A 20,823-nucleotide genomic window follows, 5' to 3' on the forward strand; every position below is an offset into this window, starting at 1 on the left:
AAGCTGACAAGCTTATCTGTGTGACTGACAGTACAATGATGCCTGAGGGAAAACTGTGTGTTACTGCAATTATTATTCATTTACCAGGTGTGAAACACACCTATGAAAGTCATGTAACTACACTGCTCACGTTTCAAACACACATTTCTGTTTTGGGACACAGCTGGAGCTCCATCTTGTGGCTAATAAAACATGCAGCCTTCAAATTAGGTAACCATTTAGGTAAGCCCATAACATGAGCTCCCACATCTAGTCAATCCAAAACACCCACACCAGATCATTTCACACTCAGCAGAATGGCAGACTCTCCTTGTGAAATGTGTCATTTGCCAGGAAAGAAAATCTTGCAGGCTGCTGAGGAGCGCGGCAAGTGGGAGACCAAAAAAGAGTTCATCTTGAGCGTGGCCGGTGCTATTATTGGACTTGGCAATGTGTGGAGATTTCCATATCTTTGCTACAAGAACGGTGGGGGTGAGTCATTTTATTGGTTTTCTTCTTGGTTAGTGGGACGTCTTCTGCAGACTTGTTGTTTAGGTACATACTAATGCAAAAAAACTGCTGTCTTGAAAGTTGTTAAAAAATCTTAAAAGTGAGAATTTGACAGATTTAAAAAGACTGGTAGAGCAGAATAAAATAGAATAGAAGTTCCTCCTCACGGTGAAATCAGGTGTACCAGGTATTCATGTGAACCAGGAACAAGGTGAAAGGCAAGTCGAAGCATGCAGATTTACACAAAGGTAAACATATAAAAACAGAATGTAATGAGAGAAAAAATTGTGGGAAAAGAAAAAAAAATACTGTGAGGTTAAGAATAGTGTGCTGCAGTATTTCATTACCCGAGTTCATGCAATGAGCAAGGGTAGAAAAAAAAATCCTATCACTATAATAGTTTCCATATTGGTTTATCAATGTTTATCACAATATAAAACCAATCACAATTTTTGCCAGTCTTTAATGCTCCCTGATACTATTAGGTGAGATTTGAAAATATCAGTGCCCTGTATTCACAAAGCATCTCAAAGTCCTCTCAGAGAGCTCCAACAAATTCCTACCTAGGCGTCTTGGCTCAAAGGTGCAAGTTTTGAAGTCAAGTATTTATTTTCTTTCCCATGCATGCTCTTACAATTGCCCAACATGCAACATGAGTTATCCTGTATTTACCGCAGTTGGCTCTATACGCTGGCTTAGGCAGGTCATAAGAGAGTGATTCGGGCCGAAGCCTCTGGGCATGGGGTGTGATGTTGCTGCACACTCTCATTCACCTGGGCACTTTGATGAGTCTCCGCCGTAATTGATGCATTCGTGAGAAAACATAGGTTAACTTCAAGCTTTCTTACCTCAAAAGACATCACGTCTGAACAAAAGACCTGTGCAGTCGCAGCGGCAGATGCTTTTCCTCTTCTCCCATGCACGTGCACAGCGCTGGTGTAATTTCATCTTGTGGCCAGAGAGGGCAGACTGCAAAGATCCTGGAACCTATGCTCCTTTAAGAGTGATTCAAATAGCTGCTGAGAGCAACTCTTGAGTTGAAACTGTTATCTTAGTGAAGAGCTGTTGTTGACCCCGTGGCTAGGTGTGACACAGTCTTGTAAGAGCTGTGATCGGCTAATCGTATAAGAAAAATAAACCCACAAATATATGCAGTCCTAGTAATCAAAGGAAATAAATGAACTGATGAGACTGGATTAAGAAATCTGTGGCATGATGATGAAACTGAACAAAATTAAATAATTGTCAAACACCATCAAAATGTTTGAACGTACATCAATCACATCCTCGTCATTATTTCGATTTGCTGTTTATGTTTACTCAGCATATTGATCATTTCACTATTTCATCTATTTGATATTAATGTGCACTCACCTGTCAGCATTTTACAGCTTTTATAAAGCGGTCATATTTGGCCAAACGACCAACATAAAATGGCACAGTTCTGGGAGTAGAATAGAGGAGTGTTGAAAGATAGATTGGTCCCTGGATCACAGAACCAATATATATATATATATATATATATATATATATATATATATATATATATATATATATATATATATATATATATATATATATATATATACATATATATATATATACATATATATATATATATATATATATATATATATATATATATATATATATATATATATATATATATATACACACAGTGTGTGTGTTGCTATTCTCTTATTGCCCAGCTCTAGCAATGAGAGGACCTCTCTTTATTGTATGTTTATTAAAAGTTAAATGTTTCCATTAGGTTTCAAATCATTTAAAAGGTTAAAACAGAAGATAGTCAGCAGATGAGCCTTTAAAAATACATATACACCACTGCTCAAAAGTTCGGGGTCACTTCGAAAAGCACTATTTTCTTCAATTAAAATACAGTCTAGACATTGTCAATGTGGTAATGTCTCTATAATGGTGTGGCCAGCACAATCACCACATATCAACCATATTGAGCTATTACGGGAGCATCTTGACCGTATGGTACATAAAGCCGGTTTCACACTGACTATGTGCCTCGTACGCTCCATCATCCATTGCAGAATGTGCTGTGTGGCACTCCAAACTGGATAAGTGTGAGATCCATTCATGTATCCAGACTGCCCCTCCCCCCCTGGAAATGCCCATCAAGCCATTTTTGTGGGAGGTGCTTCGGGAAGCATGGGGTGACATTGCCTCAGGTTACCTTAACAAATTGGCAGCTAGAATGTCAAAGGTCTGCAAGGCTGTAAGTGCTGCAAGTGTAAGATTATTCGATGAAAGCAAACTTTGAAGGACAAAATTATTGTTTTGAGTACAAATCCTTATTTCTAACCGTGTCATTGTCTTGACTATATTTTCTATTCATTTTGTAACTCAATTGAATGATAAAACGTGACTAAAAAAACAAAAAAACAACTGCTCTCTCACCCACCCCTCATACTCCTGAGCAGGTGGATGGTTCTCCATTTCCCAAGCTTGGGTCCGCTACCAGAGGCTTGGAAGCTTGAGCGTCCTTCTTAGGATCTTAGTTGTCCCTAAGATTGCACTCTTCTGGACTGAGATCTCTGATGTTTCTCCAGGTATCTGTTGGAGCCACTTCTCCAGAGTGGGGATTGCTTCGAGTGCTCCGATAATCATGGGCACTACTGTTGTCTTCACCTTCCAGGCTCTTTCTAGTTCTTCCCTGAGCCCTTGGTATTTATCCAGTCTCTCGTGTTCCTTTTTCCTATGTTTCCATCACTTGGGATGGCCACATCGATCACAACGTCTGTCCTCTGCTGCTTATCAATGATCACAATGTCTGGTTGGTTGGCCATTACCATTTTGTCTGTTTGTATCTGGAAGTCCCACAGGATCTTAGCTCTGTCATTCTTCACCACCTTGGGAGGTGACTCCCATTTTGACCTGGGGGTCTCCAGTTGGTATTCTGAACAGATGTTTCTGTACACTATACCAGCCACTGGGTTATAGTGTTCCATATTTTCCTTCCCTGCTAAAATCCTACACCCTGCTATGAGATGCTGGTTGGTTTCTGAGGCCTCTTTGTATAGCCTGCACCTGGGATCTTGCCTGGTATGGTAGATCTGGGCCTCTATTGCTCTGGTGCTCAAGGCCTGTTTCTGTGCTGCCATGATCAGTGCTTCAGTGATGTCCTCCAGTCCAGCCCTCTCTAGCCATTGGTAGGATTTGGTCATATCATCCGCTTCGACTATCTGTCGGTGGTACATTCCATGCAGGGGTTTTTCCTCCCATGATGGTTCCTCCCATTCCTTCTCTACCAGCTTCCATTGTCTGAGACAACTTCTGAGCACTTGATCCTTTGGGGCCATCTTCCTGATATATTCTTGGAGCTTGGATGTTTCATCCTCAATGATGGCTCTGATGCTCAATAGGCCTCTGCCTCCTTCTTTGTGCTTAGTCTATAGCCTATGGACACTGAATTTAGGGTGGAGTCCACCATGCATGGTGAGTAGCTTTCGTGTTTTAACATCAGTGGCCTGAATTTCCTCCTTTGCCAACTTATTACCCCAGCAGGGTATGTGATTACTGGAAAGGCATAGCTGTTGATTGCCTGGACCTTAGTCTTGCCATTGAGCTGACTTCTCAGAACTTGCCTTACTCGTTGCAGGTATTTGGCTGTTGCTGCTTTCTTTGTGGCCTCTTCATGATTGCTATTTGCTTGTGGTATTCCAAGGTACTTATAGCTCTCTTCAACATCTGCCAATGTCCCTTCTGGGAGTGCAACTTTCTCTGTGTGGAATACCTTCCCTCTTTTTGTCACCATCCGGCCACATTTCTCCTGCCCAAATGACATTCCGATGTCCCTGCTGTAGATCCTGGTGGTGTGGATCAGTGAGTCAATGTCTCGCTCACTCTAATCATACAGCTTGATGTCATCCATGTACAGGAGGTGGCTGATAGTGGCCCAATTTCTGAGTCGGTATCCATAGCCATACTTATTATTTGGCAGAGGGGCTTCAGGCCTATGCAGAACAGCAGAGGGAACAGAGCATCTCCTTGGTATATTCCATATTTGATTGAGATTTGTGCAATTGGCTTGAAGTTGGCCTCAAGGGTGGTTTTCCACAGCCTCATGGAGTTTGCAATGAAGGCTCTCAGAGAACTGTTGACCTTGTACAGATTCACGCATTCCAGGATCCAGGTGTGTGGCTTTGAGTCGTAGGCTTTCTAGTAATCAATCCAGGCAATGCACAGGTTTACATGTCTGCTTTTGCAGTCTAGGGCGACTGTTCTATCAACCAACAGCTGGTGTGTGGCTCCTCTGGTGGTTTTACCTATGCCTTTCTGGTTTTCTGTCATGTGTTTATCCATGTGCCCACTTATCTTAGCCATTATGATGCCTGCAGGAGCTTCCATGTTGTGGAGAGACAGGTTATTGGCCGATAGTTGGTTGGGGCCGTCCCCTTCTGGGGGTCTTTCATTATCAGGACTGTTCTGCCTTCTGTCAGCCATTCGGGGTGGGTCCCATTCGTCAGTAGTTGGTTCATTTATGATGCTAGGCGTTCATGGAGAGAAGTCAGCTTCTTCAGTCAGTAGGAGTGGATCATATCTGGGCCTGGTGCTGTCCAGTTCTTCATGCCTGAGAGTCTCTGTTGGATGTCTACCTTTGTGATGGTCACTGGACTTTGTTTAGGGAGATTGCTGTGGTCTGCCATTAGATTTATTAGCCACTATGCACTAATCTATATCATTCTCCCATATTCCTTTCCAGTATTGTTCAGTGTTTTGCCTTGGTGAGTTGGCTCGTGTGTTATTACCCTGCCACTGGGAGTACGCTTTAGCTATTGTACAGCCTGTTTCTGGGTTTCTGCAATGTTATCAACATGTAAAAACTCATCTTCAGAACCAATCTCTGCTCAAAATGGTGATCTGCACAGTGTAATCTACCTTCAGCAGTTATCACAGGTTATTGTAGCCGTAAACTGCAGACAATACGGGCAGATTTGCTCTCTCTGCCTTTACTCTCTCGCCTCCTATGTCAGGATGCGGTCCAGCACGTGATGAGGCGAAGGGATATTTCAGCTGATTATACTCAAAGAGTCTGTGGAGCAAGCAGGTGTCTTAATAACTCCTGTTTATCGTCACTTATTTTAGAGCCCAAATAAGCAATTTCACTTTCAGTAACAAGCCCAAAAATTACAAGCGACTTTAGAAAAAAGAAGCCCAAAGTCGCATGAAATAAGCGGACTTGGCAACAGTGAGCACGTATCTGTTATGCTAAAGTCTCTAGCATTCTTGGAACTACAGAAAGCACAGAAGATAAAAGAAACACAGTCCGGAGAGCACTGCGGGGGAAAAAACCATTAGGAACGGTGTTTGTGTTTTGACGCGTGATTAATGGCGACAAAGAAATTGTCGGTGTTATTGTCTAACAAAGTTACAAAGTTACAAAGTTTTAACACGTTAAAACTGACAGCCCTATTTTTACAGTATATATATATATATATATATATATATATATATATATATATATATATATATATATATATATATAGAACCCCCCACCCCCCATATGTATATATATATATATATATATATATATATATATATGGGGGGTGGGGGGTTCTATCAGATAGGTATCCTGGAGGCCAGCTGGGAAGCTTGGAAACCCATTTAGGAGCTCTGGAAAATGACATCATTCAAACCCCCCAGCCTCACCAGGGAGCAACAGATGGTTTAAAACTAACCTCCCATGGGTCTTCACCGGATGACTTGAGCTGTTAGTGTTGCCAGCCTGTAGCTGCTGAGGTCCTTTGGGTGGTCTTAGGCACTGGCACCACACAGGAGGTCTTCCAGAGCTTTGTTACTATGTCCAGCTTCAGACTGATACTGAAGACATGTCCCTAATTTTTTTCCTCAACAATGACCATTTGGACGTGTGTCCGTCCATCCTAGATCTATACCCCTTTATCCAGCTTGGGTTGCAGGGGGCTGTTGCTAGTGGTCATTAGGCGAGAGGAGAGGTACACCCTGGACAAGTCTCCAGTCCATTACAGGGCAAAACACCAAGCACACACACCCACCCACACCAAAAGGATATTTAGAGAGACCAATTAACACAGTCATATGTTTTGGACTGTGTCAGGAAGCCAGAGTACCTGGTGAGAACCCACTCATGCACAGAGAGAATGTGCAAACTCCAGAAAGAAAACCCATAGACCATGATTAGAACCTTGGACCGTCTTGCTGCAACACAACAGTGCTACGTACCAACGTAAGACTTTTATTTATTTTGGCTATTTTAAAACTTTAAAATGCAAACTAAAACATAAAGTTATTTTATTATTTGAAATGTGTGGAATTAGAAAAAGCTTTATTTATTCAATTGTTTATTTATTTTTTGTTTGTTTATTCATCTGTAAATCACCATCAGCAGCATTGTTTTTTTTTGGATAGAGATGGTAAATTTGAAAATTAAAGTTTTATTAATATATACACATAAAATAATGAAATTGTAGCCAAGACACAATAAGAAATAGGAATGAAAAAACAAGCTATGATAGTGTAACACAAACTGCAAAGAAAGTATTTCCCCTTTCGGTGAATTTTATCCCAAATAATTCTGTTCCTTTATGTAAATTAAATAAAGACCTCTTCCTAAACTTTGGTTCTAGTCATGTTACACAATGATTAATAATCTGAATTTAGCTAATTATTTTTTCAGCCCAGGTTATATATCAGACATTTGGAAGTCTCCTGTGTGAAAGCTAAAAAACCCAAGTTACCAGCCAACAAGATGTAGCAATAGCATAGTAGAATATTGTGCACTCAGGAGGGCCACAAATCCTGAGGTGCCCCCCGCTGTGGCTTTGAAATCCTGCACATAATTAACTCTGAAGGAGAATAAATGACTGAATCCCATGAAATTGAATTGGTCATCACCTGCTGTGAGAAAAACTATACTGAGGTGTTCAAGTATGTTAAAGAATTGACCTGACACATCTTCCCTTAATCAGTCTGTAATTTCCATGGTGACCGATTTTGCAGTCCAGTCTCTGTAATCTCATAATCCCTAACAAATATAAACATGTTTTTTTATTTCCGGCCATTTAAGTTTCCTGGCAGAATTTTATTAATACAAAAAATCTCATATACACACATATATATATATATATATATATATATATATATATATATATATATATATATATATATATATATATATATATATATATATCTCAAGATAGAATCCTAATTGGTTGATTGACTTTTTTAGGGGGGCTGTGACATCACTGTGCAAACTATTTCAAATTGCTGCATATATAAATTCTCCAAAGAATTTAGTAAAAAAAATTAACATCAGATTGTTGTTCTGTCATGCCAAATGAGTAAAAGGGTTTGGTGCAGCAATGGTATGAGGCTCTACCTATTTTCCTATTTGGAAAACTGGCCAACTGAGCTCCACACAGATCCTCACATCCATCTGGATTCACTGTCATTGGGAGGGATTTCAATACCACATAAAATTGACGAGCCAATCTGGATTTTCGTAGATGTGACTTATCAGAGAAGCGACTGTTTGGATTCAGACAACAATGGGGGCTCGCAGCAAAGAAGCAAGGGTAACCAGACGTGCCAGAGTGCCCGTTTTGGATGACCTGTTCCCAGCAAAAGTTGTCCCTGGAAATGTCCCGGATTTCGGTGTATCATGATGGAGTAAAAAAGTTTAACGCAGCATGAGATTTTTACCAGGTCCTGCCGCTGACTGAGACGTAATAGAAGAGCAAAGCTGAATGCGCCTTCCCCGCCCCGTCGGTGTTGCAGATCGGGCCAAACAAACCAATCCCCAACAGAGACTCTGTGCCCAGCTGCCCGTTTAGCAAAGTCAGAGACATCCCCAGTTTTCATTGGATAAATCTCATCACCCGGTAACATTGGTGCTGCTGTTTCATCAGTGTTGTCCAATCTACCAAATATAAATTATTTAAAAGAACACCAGAGAACAGCTTTGAAGGCTTTTCTTAGTGGAAACGATGGTTTTGGTTTCAATGTTGATTCCGATGTGAGTGGTTGAAGTAGAACGTCAGTGAAGATGATTGACTAGTGGTTTATCTAATCATATATAGAAAGATTTTTGTTAAGGCCCCTCCTTCTAAAATACATCTCCAATGGAGCAATCCCAGATGGATGTGCGGAGCTCTGCAGAATGAAATCCATCTGGCGAGAGTCAGGTTACATATTATATCCCAAAAACCTCAGAAAATTTGAATTTGTTGTCATGGCCCCTTTAAATCCAGACTGGTTCCAGCATTAACATAGGCAGGCCTTATTGGTGTAATACCAACCTGATTTTTTTTTCCAACCTCCAACTTAGATTAAGCATGTGTGTGTGTGAGCAAGTTGGCCACCTAAAGGGGCACAGTTGTTAGAGAGACGAGAATAGTAGAAGCTCTTCTACAAACAATGCCCAAGAGCAGCAAAGGACAGGTGAACTCGGCTTTGGAAAGCTGCAACAGCGCCCTGCAAACAGAAGGCATCATCCTAGGGTAGCCATACTTTCCGCACAGAGGTAGGTTGTCAGTGAAGCACAAGGCCAGCAGCACCCAGGCAAAATGTTGAGACGAAGTGCAACGAACCCCAGCACAGCTCCCACGGCCAAACTGACACATCCCTGGGAGCCATGGGCCACCAGATGGAAGCCCACCAATCAGAGTCAATTACCCCAGCACCCATATAAACAACACCAGACCATCCATGATGCTCTTAGACATCCCCAGGCTAGTCTCCATAGAACCAGCACAGGTGTCAGGGTGGCCCCACACAGCAGTCCCTAATCACTGCGCCCTGTGATCCCCCCACACGGTGTTTGCATGTGTGTCCATGGTAATGTGAAATGTTACAAGGAATGCAGATGAGTATGTTTAATGTGCATTAATTGGAGTTGTGTAGAAATACTCTTGGACACAATATAAACTTATTGGAGATCGTTTGGCAGTTTATTTGCCCCACAATATTACACACACCTATCAACTGTATGTGTATACCATAGTTTCATGGTCTCTAAAAAATGATCTAGGGCAAAGGCTGTTTTCTTAAAAAGAGTGAAGTTTGGCCCCTGGCCCCCTGAGGTTTCAGTCAAAAGAATGTGTGTTTAGAGAGTCAACCTCTGCCCCCGGGACTTTTTACTTACTACCAGATTACAACTGCAGGTCAAGCAGTGGAGCCCAGTCTAAAGTAAAGATAGATTACACATACTCAGAGTTGTAAGTAATTAAAAATTAAAGGTGAAATCAATAATTTTACGCTTAAGATGTATTATAGATTAATAATACATCCACCTGTTGGACACAGAATTTATAGGACATTTATTTTAGTCAAGTGTGTTACAGCATGGCAAGTTTCTAAATAAAACAGTATTGGGACTATAACAGTAACATTCTAGCTCGTACAGGCTGTTTGGGTTTTTCAACACGTCACAAAGATCTTATCACACCATCTACAGGCAGCACAACCTTGCATTAATTTGGAAAAGGTGTTGGATTGAGATTGAACATATGTAGTGATCTGTAACATAGCAGCATGTTGAGGGATGAATTACCAAACCCAAAAGTGAAAACATTCTGGTATGTGAAGAACTGCTATGTTTCACTGTGAATGTTGATATTTTAATCTGGCAAAACTTGTCAGGAAGACTGGTTAACTGTTTCTTTCAAAATAAAATACACATAGGGTGTTTTGTATTATAGAAAACACTGCCTGCCCCACCCCAACACTGATTTATTATCAACATTCCTAATATTTTAAATCTTGCAAAGGGTGAGAAATTTTCCTCCCAACTAAGTGCTGCAAATGCATTTTCATCCACACAAGGGAATTCAGGAGTAGACTGCACATGATATATTTAAGCATATACAAAATATGACTTAGATACATTAAAAAAATAGTTTAGTAACAAATAAGTTTCTAAACAAGTTATGTGCTGTACTTTTGTAAAATGGTTAAAAGAATCTGGTACCAAAATCTTATTACAAGTGCCCTCAGGGCCTTGTCAGACTAAGCTATAGGCAGAGCGTAAATTATATTTTTCAGACGAGGGTGTTCCAGATTTGCCTCAGGCCTCTGTTTTAAGACCTAGCTTTTTAATAATTTGGATTAACTCTGTGGACCAGAATGTTCCTGAAACATTCCTTTATCTTTGTGCAGATGACAGTTGTTTATGTTGCAGGGTTTTGTTGTGGGAACAAGTCTCTTTAAAACTTAGATTAACTATGTGTGCAAGGGTCATCACTGCCAAAATGTCCCAAAACGTTTGTCAGAGCTAGAGCTGCAGAATATTTCACATATTAATTGTTATCACAACAGTGTATGCAACATATCACAAGAAAACTGGCTAAGGTGCAATACATGTTAGCAAATTATTAAATTACCATACATTCAGGCATGCTGAGAAACAATATTTTTTTCCTCAGTGGCTTGAAAAACTGTCCTTACGCCTCCAAAATTGCTTTGATGTTTAACTAGATTTTAGAGTTCCACCTAGAAACAAAAGCTACATAGCCCACTGTTGAGGAAACTGGGTAATCTTCCTAAACTAGGGACAGCTATGGCTCCAGTTGTGAATATAAAACAGTTGTAGCAACTTCACTATGAATATATTGTTTCGATTAAGCCTACCATCTTTGTAAATAAATAATCGGTTGGACTCAAATCTGAACTTGAAATGAGCTCTGCTCTGTGAGAGAGGCCTTTTTGTGTGGTTGTCTTGGTCAGCACTATTTCTGTGTGAAGACACTGCACACCACGGACCGGCGTGTGTCCCCGTCCCCCCCCCACCCTCAATAAAGTTAATGTATTGATGGTGTCCTTCATTCAGAGGTTTGTAACATTGTCACTTGCAGGTGCATTCTTCATCCCGTACTTCCTCTTCCTTGTTACCTGTGGGGTTCCTCTGTTTGTCCTGGAAACATCACTGGGCCAGTACACCAGTCAGGGAGGAATCATGTGCTGGAGGAAGATCTGTCCGTTGTTTGAGGGTGAGCGAACCGCCTAACTCATTTGTCCATTGGTCAATCAGATTGTTAAATAAAGCAGGTATATGGTATCTAATCATGTCTCTTATGCTCTGGTGTTATCTGCTGGTTTGATTTGCTTGTTAATTTGCTGGATGTGTGAATGTGTCAATGTTCTTTTATGGATCAGCTGTTATCAAGCAATATCTGTTTACCTGTTTGTTTCTTTGCTTATTCTGTTCAGACGATTTTTATTGTTTGTAGTCTATCTATCTATCTATCTATCTATCTATCTATCTATCTATCTATCTATCTATCTATCTATCTATCTATCTATCTATCTATCTATCTATCTATCTATCTATCTATCTATCTATCTATCTATCTATCTATCTATCTATCTATCTATCTATCTATCTATCTATCTATCTATCTATCTATCTATCTATCTATCTATCTATCTATCTATCTATCTTCACAACAAAATCCAATAGGAATGGTTTGTTTTTCCAGGTATGGGATACGCCAGTCAGCTGATAATTTTCTATGGAAACATCAGCTATGTTGTGATTTTAGCCTGGGCATTCCTTTACTTCTTCTCCTCATTCTCCGGAAAGTTGCCATGGGCCAGCTGTAATAACACATGGAATACAGGTAAATAATACAATGATGAAACATTTTTAAAAGTGAGTGACATTCTTGGTTCATGACTATCTACAAATATTTATGTTATAGCATGCAGTTTTACTTTATTTCATCATTTTATAGGGAGTTAAAAGTTGCCTAAACAAAATCCGTTTTTCATATCCCACAAACCGTAATGATAAGCCTGCATGTCTAATGAAGATCTGATGTATTCCAGATCATTGTGTGGAAATAAACAACTCTAATACCACTGTTAACTGGACCTCACCTTTGAATGCATCCTCGTCGTCTGTTGTAGAGTTTTGGCGGTAAGTCTTTATAATTAGGCTCCAACCTTCCTGTGACCCCGAACAGGACAGAGGGTTTGGGAAATGGATGGATGGGAGGATGACAGCAACTGTTATTGTGTAATGAGGGGATAGATGGGCCATTTTGAAGAGAGATTCAATAGAGTTTTTATTAGCAATTAGTATATTACCAGCGGTAGACAAGTCACCTCAGTTTGGATATACAGAAAACCTATAAGAAATTCTGACCAAAGAGTTGAGCTAACAGTAAGAAGGAAATTTCTACCATCTTGAACCAAGTCTGATCCCAGAAATGTCAAAAGACTCCAGGAACAATGTTTTATTATCTTTACAGTGTTGTACATTTGCATTAGACTGAAGACTCTGGTTATTTAGTCTAAAGACTGTGTGGTTAATCTTAATTTTGGCAGATTAGTTTTAGACACATACTTTTTTGATAGAATGTCAATTAACTTGATTCATACAGTAGATATCAGCAGTGATTTTAGTTTACTACATTACTACATTTTAAATTATGAAGTCATAGAGGAACCTTTTTCAGGGAGCGTCTTGGGAAATACCTTCTTCACACCTTGGTGAAAAGGTTATCCTGAAATGGAACAAAAACTATATTTTACAATACGAAGATGTTGATTTATTTTTTTTATTTAAAACTTCAAAAAAAGTAAAAGAAGTAGAAGAATAACTGGACTTTTTAAAAAGTTCAAGGGATATAAATAGTTTCAGAGGCATTGTAGCTGATTTTGCTAGGTCATGATCAACATTCAGTATGTGTTTCACATGGAGCATCACCGCTAATGCATCATGGACCAACTCTGTCTTCAGTTTAAATAAACACATCTAGGGAAATAGTTATGTAATACAATGTTAGAATTCAACTTTGAGACGGTTCCCTTTCCAAATGCAGCTTGAGTCTTCAGTAAGAACCACTCTCTGTTTCTTCAAACTAAAGTTGTTCTGAATGTGTTCCAGGACAAGTTTCTCCTTCGGGTAACTAATAATGAAAACAAAACATCGTTATCTACTGCTGGCACTTATAATTGCTGATTGTAAACCACAGATCCCAACTTAGAAAAACAACTTACCATCTCTTTAACCTTTTGCTGTTTACAACAATAATAATAATAGTAATAATAATAATAATAATAATAATAAATCTTGTCAATCTAAAACACAAGAGCTGCCATTTACTCTGGAAATAGAAAAGATGAGTTGCCCTGAATTTACACAAGTTGTCGATACAGAAGTAAGTATAATGAGCTGATAGAAATACCTTAATGGGCCTTTTGCTGCAGCTGGAGACCACATGAGATTGATGGATATGATTGATAATTTAATTTCACATTGGATTGCAGGGCAAGACAGCTTTCACACTTATCTCTTTTATCTTTTGCTTAAATGGACTCATATGACTTTTGGTAAAAAGTTGACTTGATGCCTAATCATCTTTGTAGATCAAGTAAAAGAGCCACAAATGCTTAAAATCTGCAGAACTAAACAGCAATGATCTCTGGCTCTCGAGCAGTAAAGATGTTCCATTAGGACTATTTTGATCAGGGGTGTCCAATGTGAAACTCATTTTGTGCAGCCACTCTGACTATGAAGAAAAAAACTGCGATTCAAAAATGGTTCTGCCCAACAGCACACATGTTTGATGCCAATGGAGACTTTTTCTACATTTTCAAATAGAGCAAAAATTATGACAGAGAAGATAGAATCTTCTTATAGTTGAAAGTTTTAGGTACAACTTAAAGTATTTGTCTTTTAAAAACCACAATTCACATTCTTTTTAATTTAATAGGAAATATTTAATGGGGATAACTTGTATTCAAAGGCGGACTTTGTTACACTAAAATTGGCCTTTAATCCAGTTATAAACATTGGCTGCAGCCCGCATTTTTTTAAAGAAAGACAGACCGAAATCCTGTTCCTACCTCTGAGAATAGACCAAAAATTTATTTTTTATTTTTCATCGAGCCCAAAACAATCTACTGATTGGATGAAATACCCTTTTCGAGTTTTGAATCAACAACTATCTACACATCTCTTTTCTACCCAAAATCTGATTGTTTATTTCATTTAAAAATTGCATCCTCATATTCTGGGGAGCAGGTAAAAAAAAACAACAACAACAACAAATATTATGATATAATTTGTTGATCATTTTGTTTTTAAGTATTTTTTTAGTAATTTAAGTAGTTTTGACTTGACAATTTTGGCCCACATTACAAAATGGTTTGACACCCCTGCTTTAAACAATTGACGCTAAGTCCTCATTTGGTCTTGTTCACGCCATAGAAGTATAACCATTAAATGGTAACACCAACTAAGATACATGATACAAAGTTACCTGTGTATGTAACTGTGATATCAATAGTATTTTTTTGTAGTTGCAATTTTAAGAAACAGACATAAATTATGCTTTTTTGCAAACTGCCTCCAAATGGAACCAAGCACCCAATAATCTGAAAGTGGTTCAGATACTTCACAACAACTTTGTTGACCTGTTTCTTTAAGTTGTAAAATAATTTTACCATATTAATTGGAGTTTAAATATGCATACAGGTTCTATTGTTTGTTTGTAAGTACTGACAGTACATTCTTTTCCAGGCGGCGGGTGTTAAACATATCCACTGGCATAGAGACCATGGGAGGCATTCGGTGGGACCTTTCATTGTGCCTTCTGCTGTCCTGGGTCATCTGCTACTTCTGTGTGTGGAAAGGAGTAAGATCCACAGGAAAGGTAAGACTGAAAGAAAAAAATGTGCATCATAAATGTTATGGGCTTTAATATGAACACCTACCTTTCGTCCAAACAGGAATATTTTAATGGTCACAGTTTTAGGATATTGGAGTGATATTTTCAATGCCATCACTTCTCACAATTAATTTAAAGGATGAATACTTCCTTTCAACCTTTAATACTAAAAGAAGAACGGGGAGATCCCTGAGGTTTTTATTTCTGTATTTAAAAAAATCATGTATTTATTAAAAATCAAATCAAAGACAATAGTCTAGTTATTATCAAACAGCCAATATCCATTTACTGCCTATTACCTAAAACAAAAGGATATACAACTTTGAACAAAAGAGGATGAATTAACTCCTTTGTCAACTAAACCCTCATTTAGTATCCAAGCATTGGCATTTTGTTTTTTTCCTTTCACAACCATTTTGTTGTACAGAAATATTTGCATAAATCATGACAATAAATTGTTATGAAAAAGCTCAACTCTCCTCTATAACTAAATTAAATTGTATCAAAATTTAATTATTAATAATTATTATTTTTTTTTTCTGAAATCTCTGTATCACACTTTGTTGAACTTGTTTCTGGTCCTTGTTTGGTCAATCTAGTTTTATAAAATACTATAGATTATGAACCATGATCAAACTAGAACCACTCTCAGGGTACAAATAACATTCAAAACAAGGCTAACTTAAAATATAAACAAGAGCAGTTCTTATTTTCGTATTATTTATCAATGAAAAACTTTTAACACAGAAACAAATGCACCACACCGCAGTGTTTAGCCTGATGAAATGTCCAAAAATTGTAAAGAAGCTGATTGGTTTCTCAGAAATTAATAAAGAATGGGTTTTATTTGGTACATGTGAATTCTAGTACCGAGCTTTAATCAAAAGAAAAAGAGAGAAAAAGCAGATGAATGCAACTTACAGCGGCTCCTTAGTGACCCACCAGCAAACGAAAGGAACCACACCAAAAATAATACAGAACCGTCCTTTAGGTCCAAATCAAGGATTTGTAATACTTAAGGAACCAGTTATTTGAGAATTTAATCAATACAATTTGCACTGGACTTGGATTCTGGGGATGCACATTTACATAATGTGGCTCTAAGTTCAGCTGATGTCTAAATCTTTGCACAAACAGCTTTTTTGGGCTCCAGAGGGCACTCTCTCAGGTGGTTATGTTACTTCCACCATAGGACTTTGAATGTCTGTAAGACCCAAAGCTTTGAATTATGAAGGAACCAAATTCCTAAGGATTCCTGTGGCAATCTCTCAGAACAATAGTCATTTCCTGTCAGCATGTGATTTCTTCTGGTCAAGAAAGTTCAATTAAATTAAATTTTTATTTATATTGCACCAATTAACAACACAAAGTCAAAATCAATCAAATCATACAGATTGGTCAAAAGGTTTCCTATCTAAGGAAACCCAGCAGATTGCATTTAGTCTTAACAAGCAGCATTCACTCCTCCTGAAAGAGCGTAGAGCCACAGGGAGAGTCGTCTGCATTGTTGATGGCTTTGCAGCAATCCCTCATACTGAGCAAGCATGAAGCAACCGTGGAGAGGGGGTCCATGTGCGACGATTCGTAGAAACTCAGTTTATGAACGTCCGTGTTTCTAAGCTTGATACCAGGTAGTATCTATGTTGGAAATCCTTAATCAATGTAAGACAGTTAGTGCTTTGCCTCAAAGAGTTGACCAGCTGCTCACAAGCTGCTCAGTATTGAAGAAGCTGCCATCATATTTGAAGTGTTTATGTAATACTCCATATACTACAATTTAAAATGCAATTATAAACTCCCTATAACTTATTTTCTTTTAGAAATATTACAGAGCTGCTAGAACTAGGTTATTGTAAAAGTAAGACGGTAACTGAGAAAGGGGATGAATGATTTGCACATAAATGTACGGTTGAAGATGAATGCAAAGTAAACTTTGAAGAAAACCTGTTTGACTTTTAGGCTGGTGTGGGAGTTCAACTCCAGCAGAACAAGCACCCTAAACACACAGCCAGAGCCACAGTGGAATGGCTTAGATGTGTTAGAATGGCCAAGTCAAAGACCAGATAAATACCCAACTGAGAATCTGTGGCAAAGCTTGAAAATTACTGCTCAGAAACATTGTATCCAGTCTGACTGAGCTTGAAATAAGTTTGCATGGAAGATTGGACAGAATGCCATTCTGTAAGGATGTGTGGAGCTGTAATTGCCGTGAAATGCGGTTTGACATGTTCTTGACCCAGGGGGACTTAATACAAATTTAATTTGCAAAGAAAGTGTGAAAATATGTACAATTTACTTCCACCTTACAACCATGCGCTGCTTTGTGTTGGTCCATACGTTAAAAAATGTTAAAATGTTTAAGGTGTGGAAATTCTGTACCTTTCCAAGCTTCTATAATACAATTTAGGCAGAATAAGCGACCTAGTGCTTCAGACCATTTCTTGGTCAGCATATGAACTTCCCCATAGTTTCCACCTGAACGTAAGAGAATGAGTCAAAAAGATCCAGAGGCATGTCTGAGGATTGGTGTGCATAAGCCTAGATAAGTGGTAAAGTGCCTTTTGCCTTTTATCTCTCTGAGCTATCTGTCAGGGAAAATCATCACATTATTAGCTGTCAAACTATTTAAGTGTCACCATAAATCACACTATTCTGTAAAATATCTGGGGGAGGTGTGTCATGCCAGACTCTGTTTTAAGGTTTTGAAATTAAATGGCATGCGGAGCTGCGGAAGATATCCGACTTAGTGTTGTGCCGTCCTTGAATGATTTGTTCAAAAGAACGACACGTTTGAGTGAACGAGCTGAATCGAATCACTTCATTAACTGATTCGTACATTTCTGAGCACAGTTGAGGAGGAGGTCAGCGCACGTCCCGGTCAGTATTGGAGCTTCTGCGTTCTGCTGTCCTGTCAGTGAATCTGAACGAAGCACTGACTGCCCTGAATGATTAATTCTACTGTTTCCTCTTGCAGGGGATACGCTGTCATGCAATCACAAGTCAAGCCACATGAAAACACACGCACATCCTTGTTTAAAGTGCAAAGAGAGGCCTGTGCTTTGATTTCCATAGACTTCCGTTCTTTTTTAAGCCTTTCTCTATCCTAACCCTAACCTTTACCAGTATATACCTAATCCTAACATAAATCTATGAACTTTTTTTCTCGTGGGGTGTCAAACTACCATTCTGTGATTGGTCAGGATTTGAATGGACGTGCTTAATTACATAAAGATATGACATAAACAGATGCTGGCGGTTTAGCTTATTGCACCACAGCTGCAGAGGTAACAGTTTCATGGAATCAACAAATTTCTGCAAAGCTGAGGGAAAGTGACAGATAGCCACAACAAAATCTCCAAAACTGGAGCATTGCTTATCTGGTCCAACCATCTTACAAAACATATTTTTCCAATCTCTTAACAACAGTGACAAACCTTGGTGTGAGACTGGACCCTTACCTCTCATTTGATAATCACATCAATCATTGTTTTAAAACTTGTTCCGTTCATCACCAAACTTCATCCTTCTCTGAACCTAAAAACTGGTCCATGGCTTTGTCACCTCCAGGTGATGTAATGCCTTGTTCATGGAGATTGCAAAGAATTGTCAAACGCTGCAACACATACAGAACTGTGCTGCAAGAATCCCTGTAAGTGGAAAGCATCACTCCAATTGTCCATGAACTTCGCTGATACCCCATTAAATAATAATAAGAATTATTATTATTACCTGCAGAATCCATTCCATCACCCAGCAGTGTATTTATGACAAATGCTCCAAAATACATAAAAGACCTCCTCACACCCTACTCATCCATCTGCCCCATCCGTTCACATAACACCGACCTCCTCCATCCACCTCACACCCCCACCCACCGACCTCCTGAAAGCTCCAGAGAAACTTGCATTTTTTTTAAAAAAGACTTTAAAGACTTTCCCTTTTAAACAAACATTCCCCAGTGATCTATTAGTTTCAAGTTAATTGTATTTGTACTTTGTCCTTTTTTTATTGTTTAATCCAGTAGCACCTTGAGATCTTTTTTTAAATAAAAAATGCCTTACAAATGAAATTTATTGTATATCTTTATTATTATCATGCTAAACAATTCTGCTAAATTTTAAAAACCTAATAGCATTTTTCATAACGTAAAAGTTTAGCACAAATACAGCTCTGGTTACCTATTTTTAGGAGTAAGGAGATGTAGTGACATCTGTAAAAACTGAAACTGAATAAAATCTTTTTGTTAGAAACATTCTAGACACCCACCGGGATGACTAAGTATAAGGTGTAATTACCTACCCCCTGAGATAGTGCGTGCTTTGCATCAAAGAAAGGTTTCAGGGTTAGCAGTTGAATAAAAGATTTTGTCAGAAACTGAAAACTGGTTTTGTTGGAGACCAGCCAAATAGCTTGGGGGTCTAGCTCCCAGTCTTCTTTCACAACTTCTTGCAACCTCAATTAAATCTGCACACTGAGAGTCAAGTGCTTTAGTAGGATGACTGGGTGATTAACGGAGCTGTAATTTAGTGCCTGTCTAGTTTGCTCCAATCATTAAAGAATTAGTGATTCTATATTAGCTTGAGACAAGAAAACTGTTATGAGTTTTCAAGTAAAATATAGCGGTTCTAGAGACTTGCTTAGATAAAAGGGACATAACGATTTCTCATGGGATTACTGTAGTCAAAATAAAGGGGTTTTACTATATAGTTCAGTTAGAATAATGCAAACAATGAATAGTTGCCTAATAATAATCCAATTATCCTTAAATATGGTCCCCCCTAATGGGAACACCTGAAACAAACAACACATTAAATGCTTATGCTCATAAAAACAAAATGTTTTTGCACACTCAGAGCGTGATATACAAAGATTCCAAATAAGGAGTGCTATACTGCGTGAGCAGAGAAAACAAATATGTGGGTGCAATATGTGAACATGTTGAGTTCATAGTGTCCACTATAGCGGACGAAATGTAGGTAAGAAACAACTAAGTCTCTTTTTGAATAACTGCACATGTGCAACACCAGCCGACCTGCTCTTCTGCTCCTTAGGAGGATCGTGTGAATAAAATCTCTCAAATACACTCTGGTTTTATTTCTATGTTTTGAGGCCTTCCTCCTCTTTTCATAAACTTGCAAGAAAGCTTGTTTCTTGCAACTCTCAGCCATTTCAGAGTACATGGTGAGAGCAGTGGGGCTACAATGAAGCTCATCGGATACGTAAACACTTGAAGTGCGCATGCACTGCAAGGGGAAACTAGGAAGGAACGTGCACGCACATTCGTGTTAAGTGAGTACGTCTCAATGATTGCCATGTTGGACAACCAAGAGATAAGGTGACACCCCTGGAACTCGAATCCAAAATAAGACTGTCCACTATATCTCCTGCTCTTATAGCTCGTCATAAATTTGAAGATGGCCACATGGATAAGGAACTTAGTGAGTCTTTGGTTCACTCTTGCATCGAAAAAAACAGCCGCAATAAGGAAGATGGAGAACTACTTCAAAATTCATGAATGACATCACTTTCAACCCGTAGACAGCTCAAACCTGGACACAATTTGGTTTTCCAGCAGGACACCAGTCCCAGACTAGACTTGTGATCAGATCTTAAAAAAGTTTCACCACCATAATATTTACAGTCAAAGTAAAGT

The 20,823-nt window shown here is 38.8% G+C and overlaps 1 protein-coding gene across 1 annotated transcript in view; it reads left to right on the plus strand.

Annotated features, from left to right (window-relative positions):
- Positions 1-272: 272 nt before the first annotated feature.
- Positions 273-20,823, plus strand: part of LOC105933243 (sodium- and chloride-dependent GABA transporter 2) — a 38,069-nt gene continuing 17,518 nt past the window's right edge. Inside the window, exons 1-5 of the mRNA XM_012872693.3 lie at positions 273-471; positions 11,349-11,483; positions 11,973-12,113; positions 12,322-12,412; positions 15,023-15,155. Coding sequence (XP_012728147.2) covers positions 297-471; positions 11,349-11,483; positions 11,973-12,113; positions 12,322-12,412; positions 15,023-15,155 — 675 coding nt within the window. The 5' untranslated portion in view covers positions 273-296. The remainder of the gene's footprint in view (positions 472-11,348; positions 11,484-11,972; positions 12,114-12,321; positions 12,413-15,022; positions 15,156-20,823) is intronic.

The sequence above is a fragment of the Fundulus heteroclitus genome, chromosome 20 (assembly GCF_011125445.2).
Source record: "Fundulus heteroclitus isolate FHET01 chromosome 20, MU-UCD_Fhet_4.1, whole genome shotgun sequence".
Classification (NCBI taxonomy): domain Eukaryota; kingdom Metazoa; phylum Chordata; class Actinopteri; order Cyprinodontiformes; family Fundulidae; genus Fundulus; species Fundulus heteroclitus.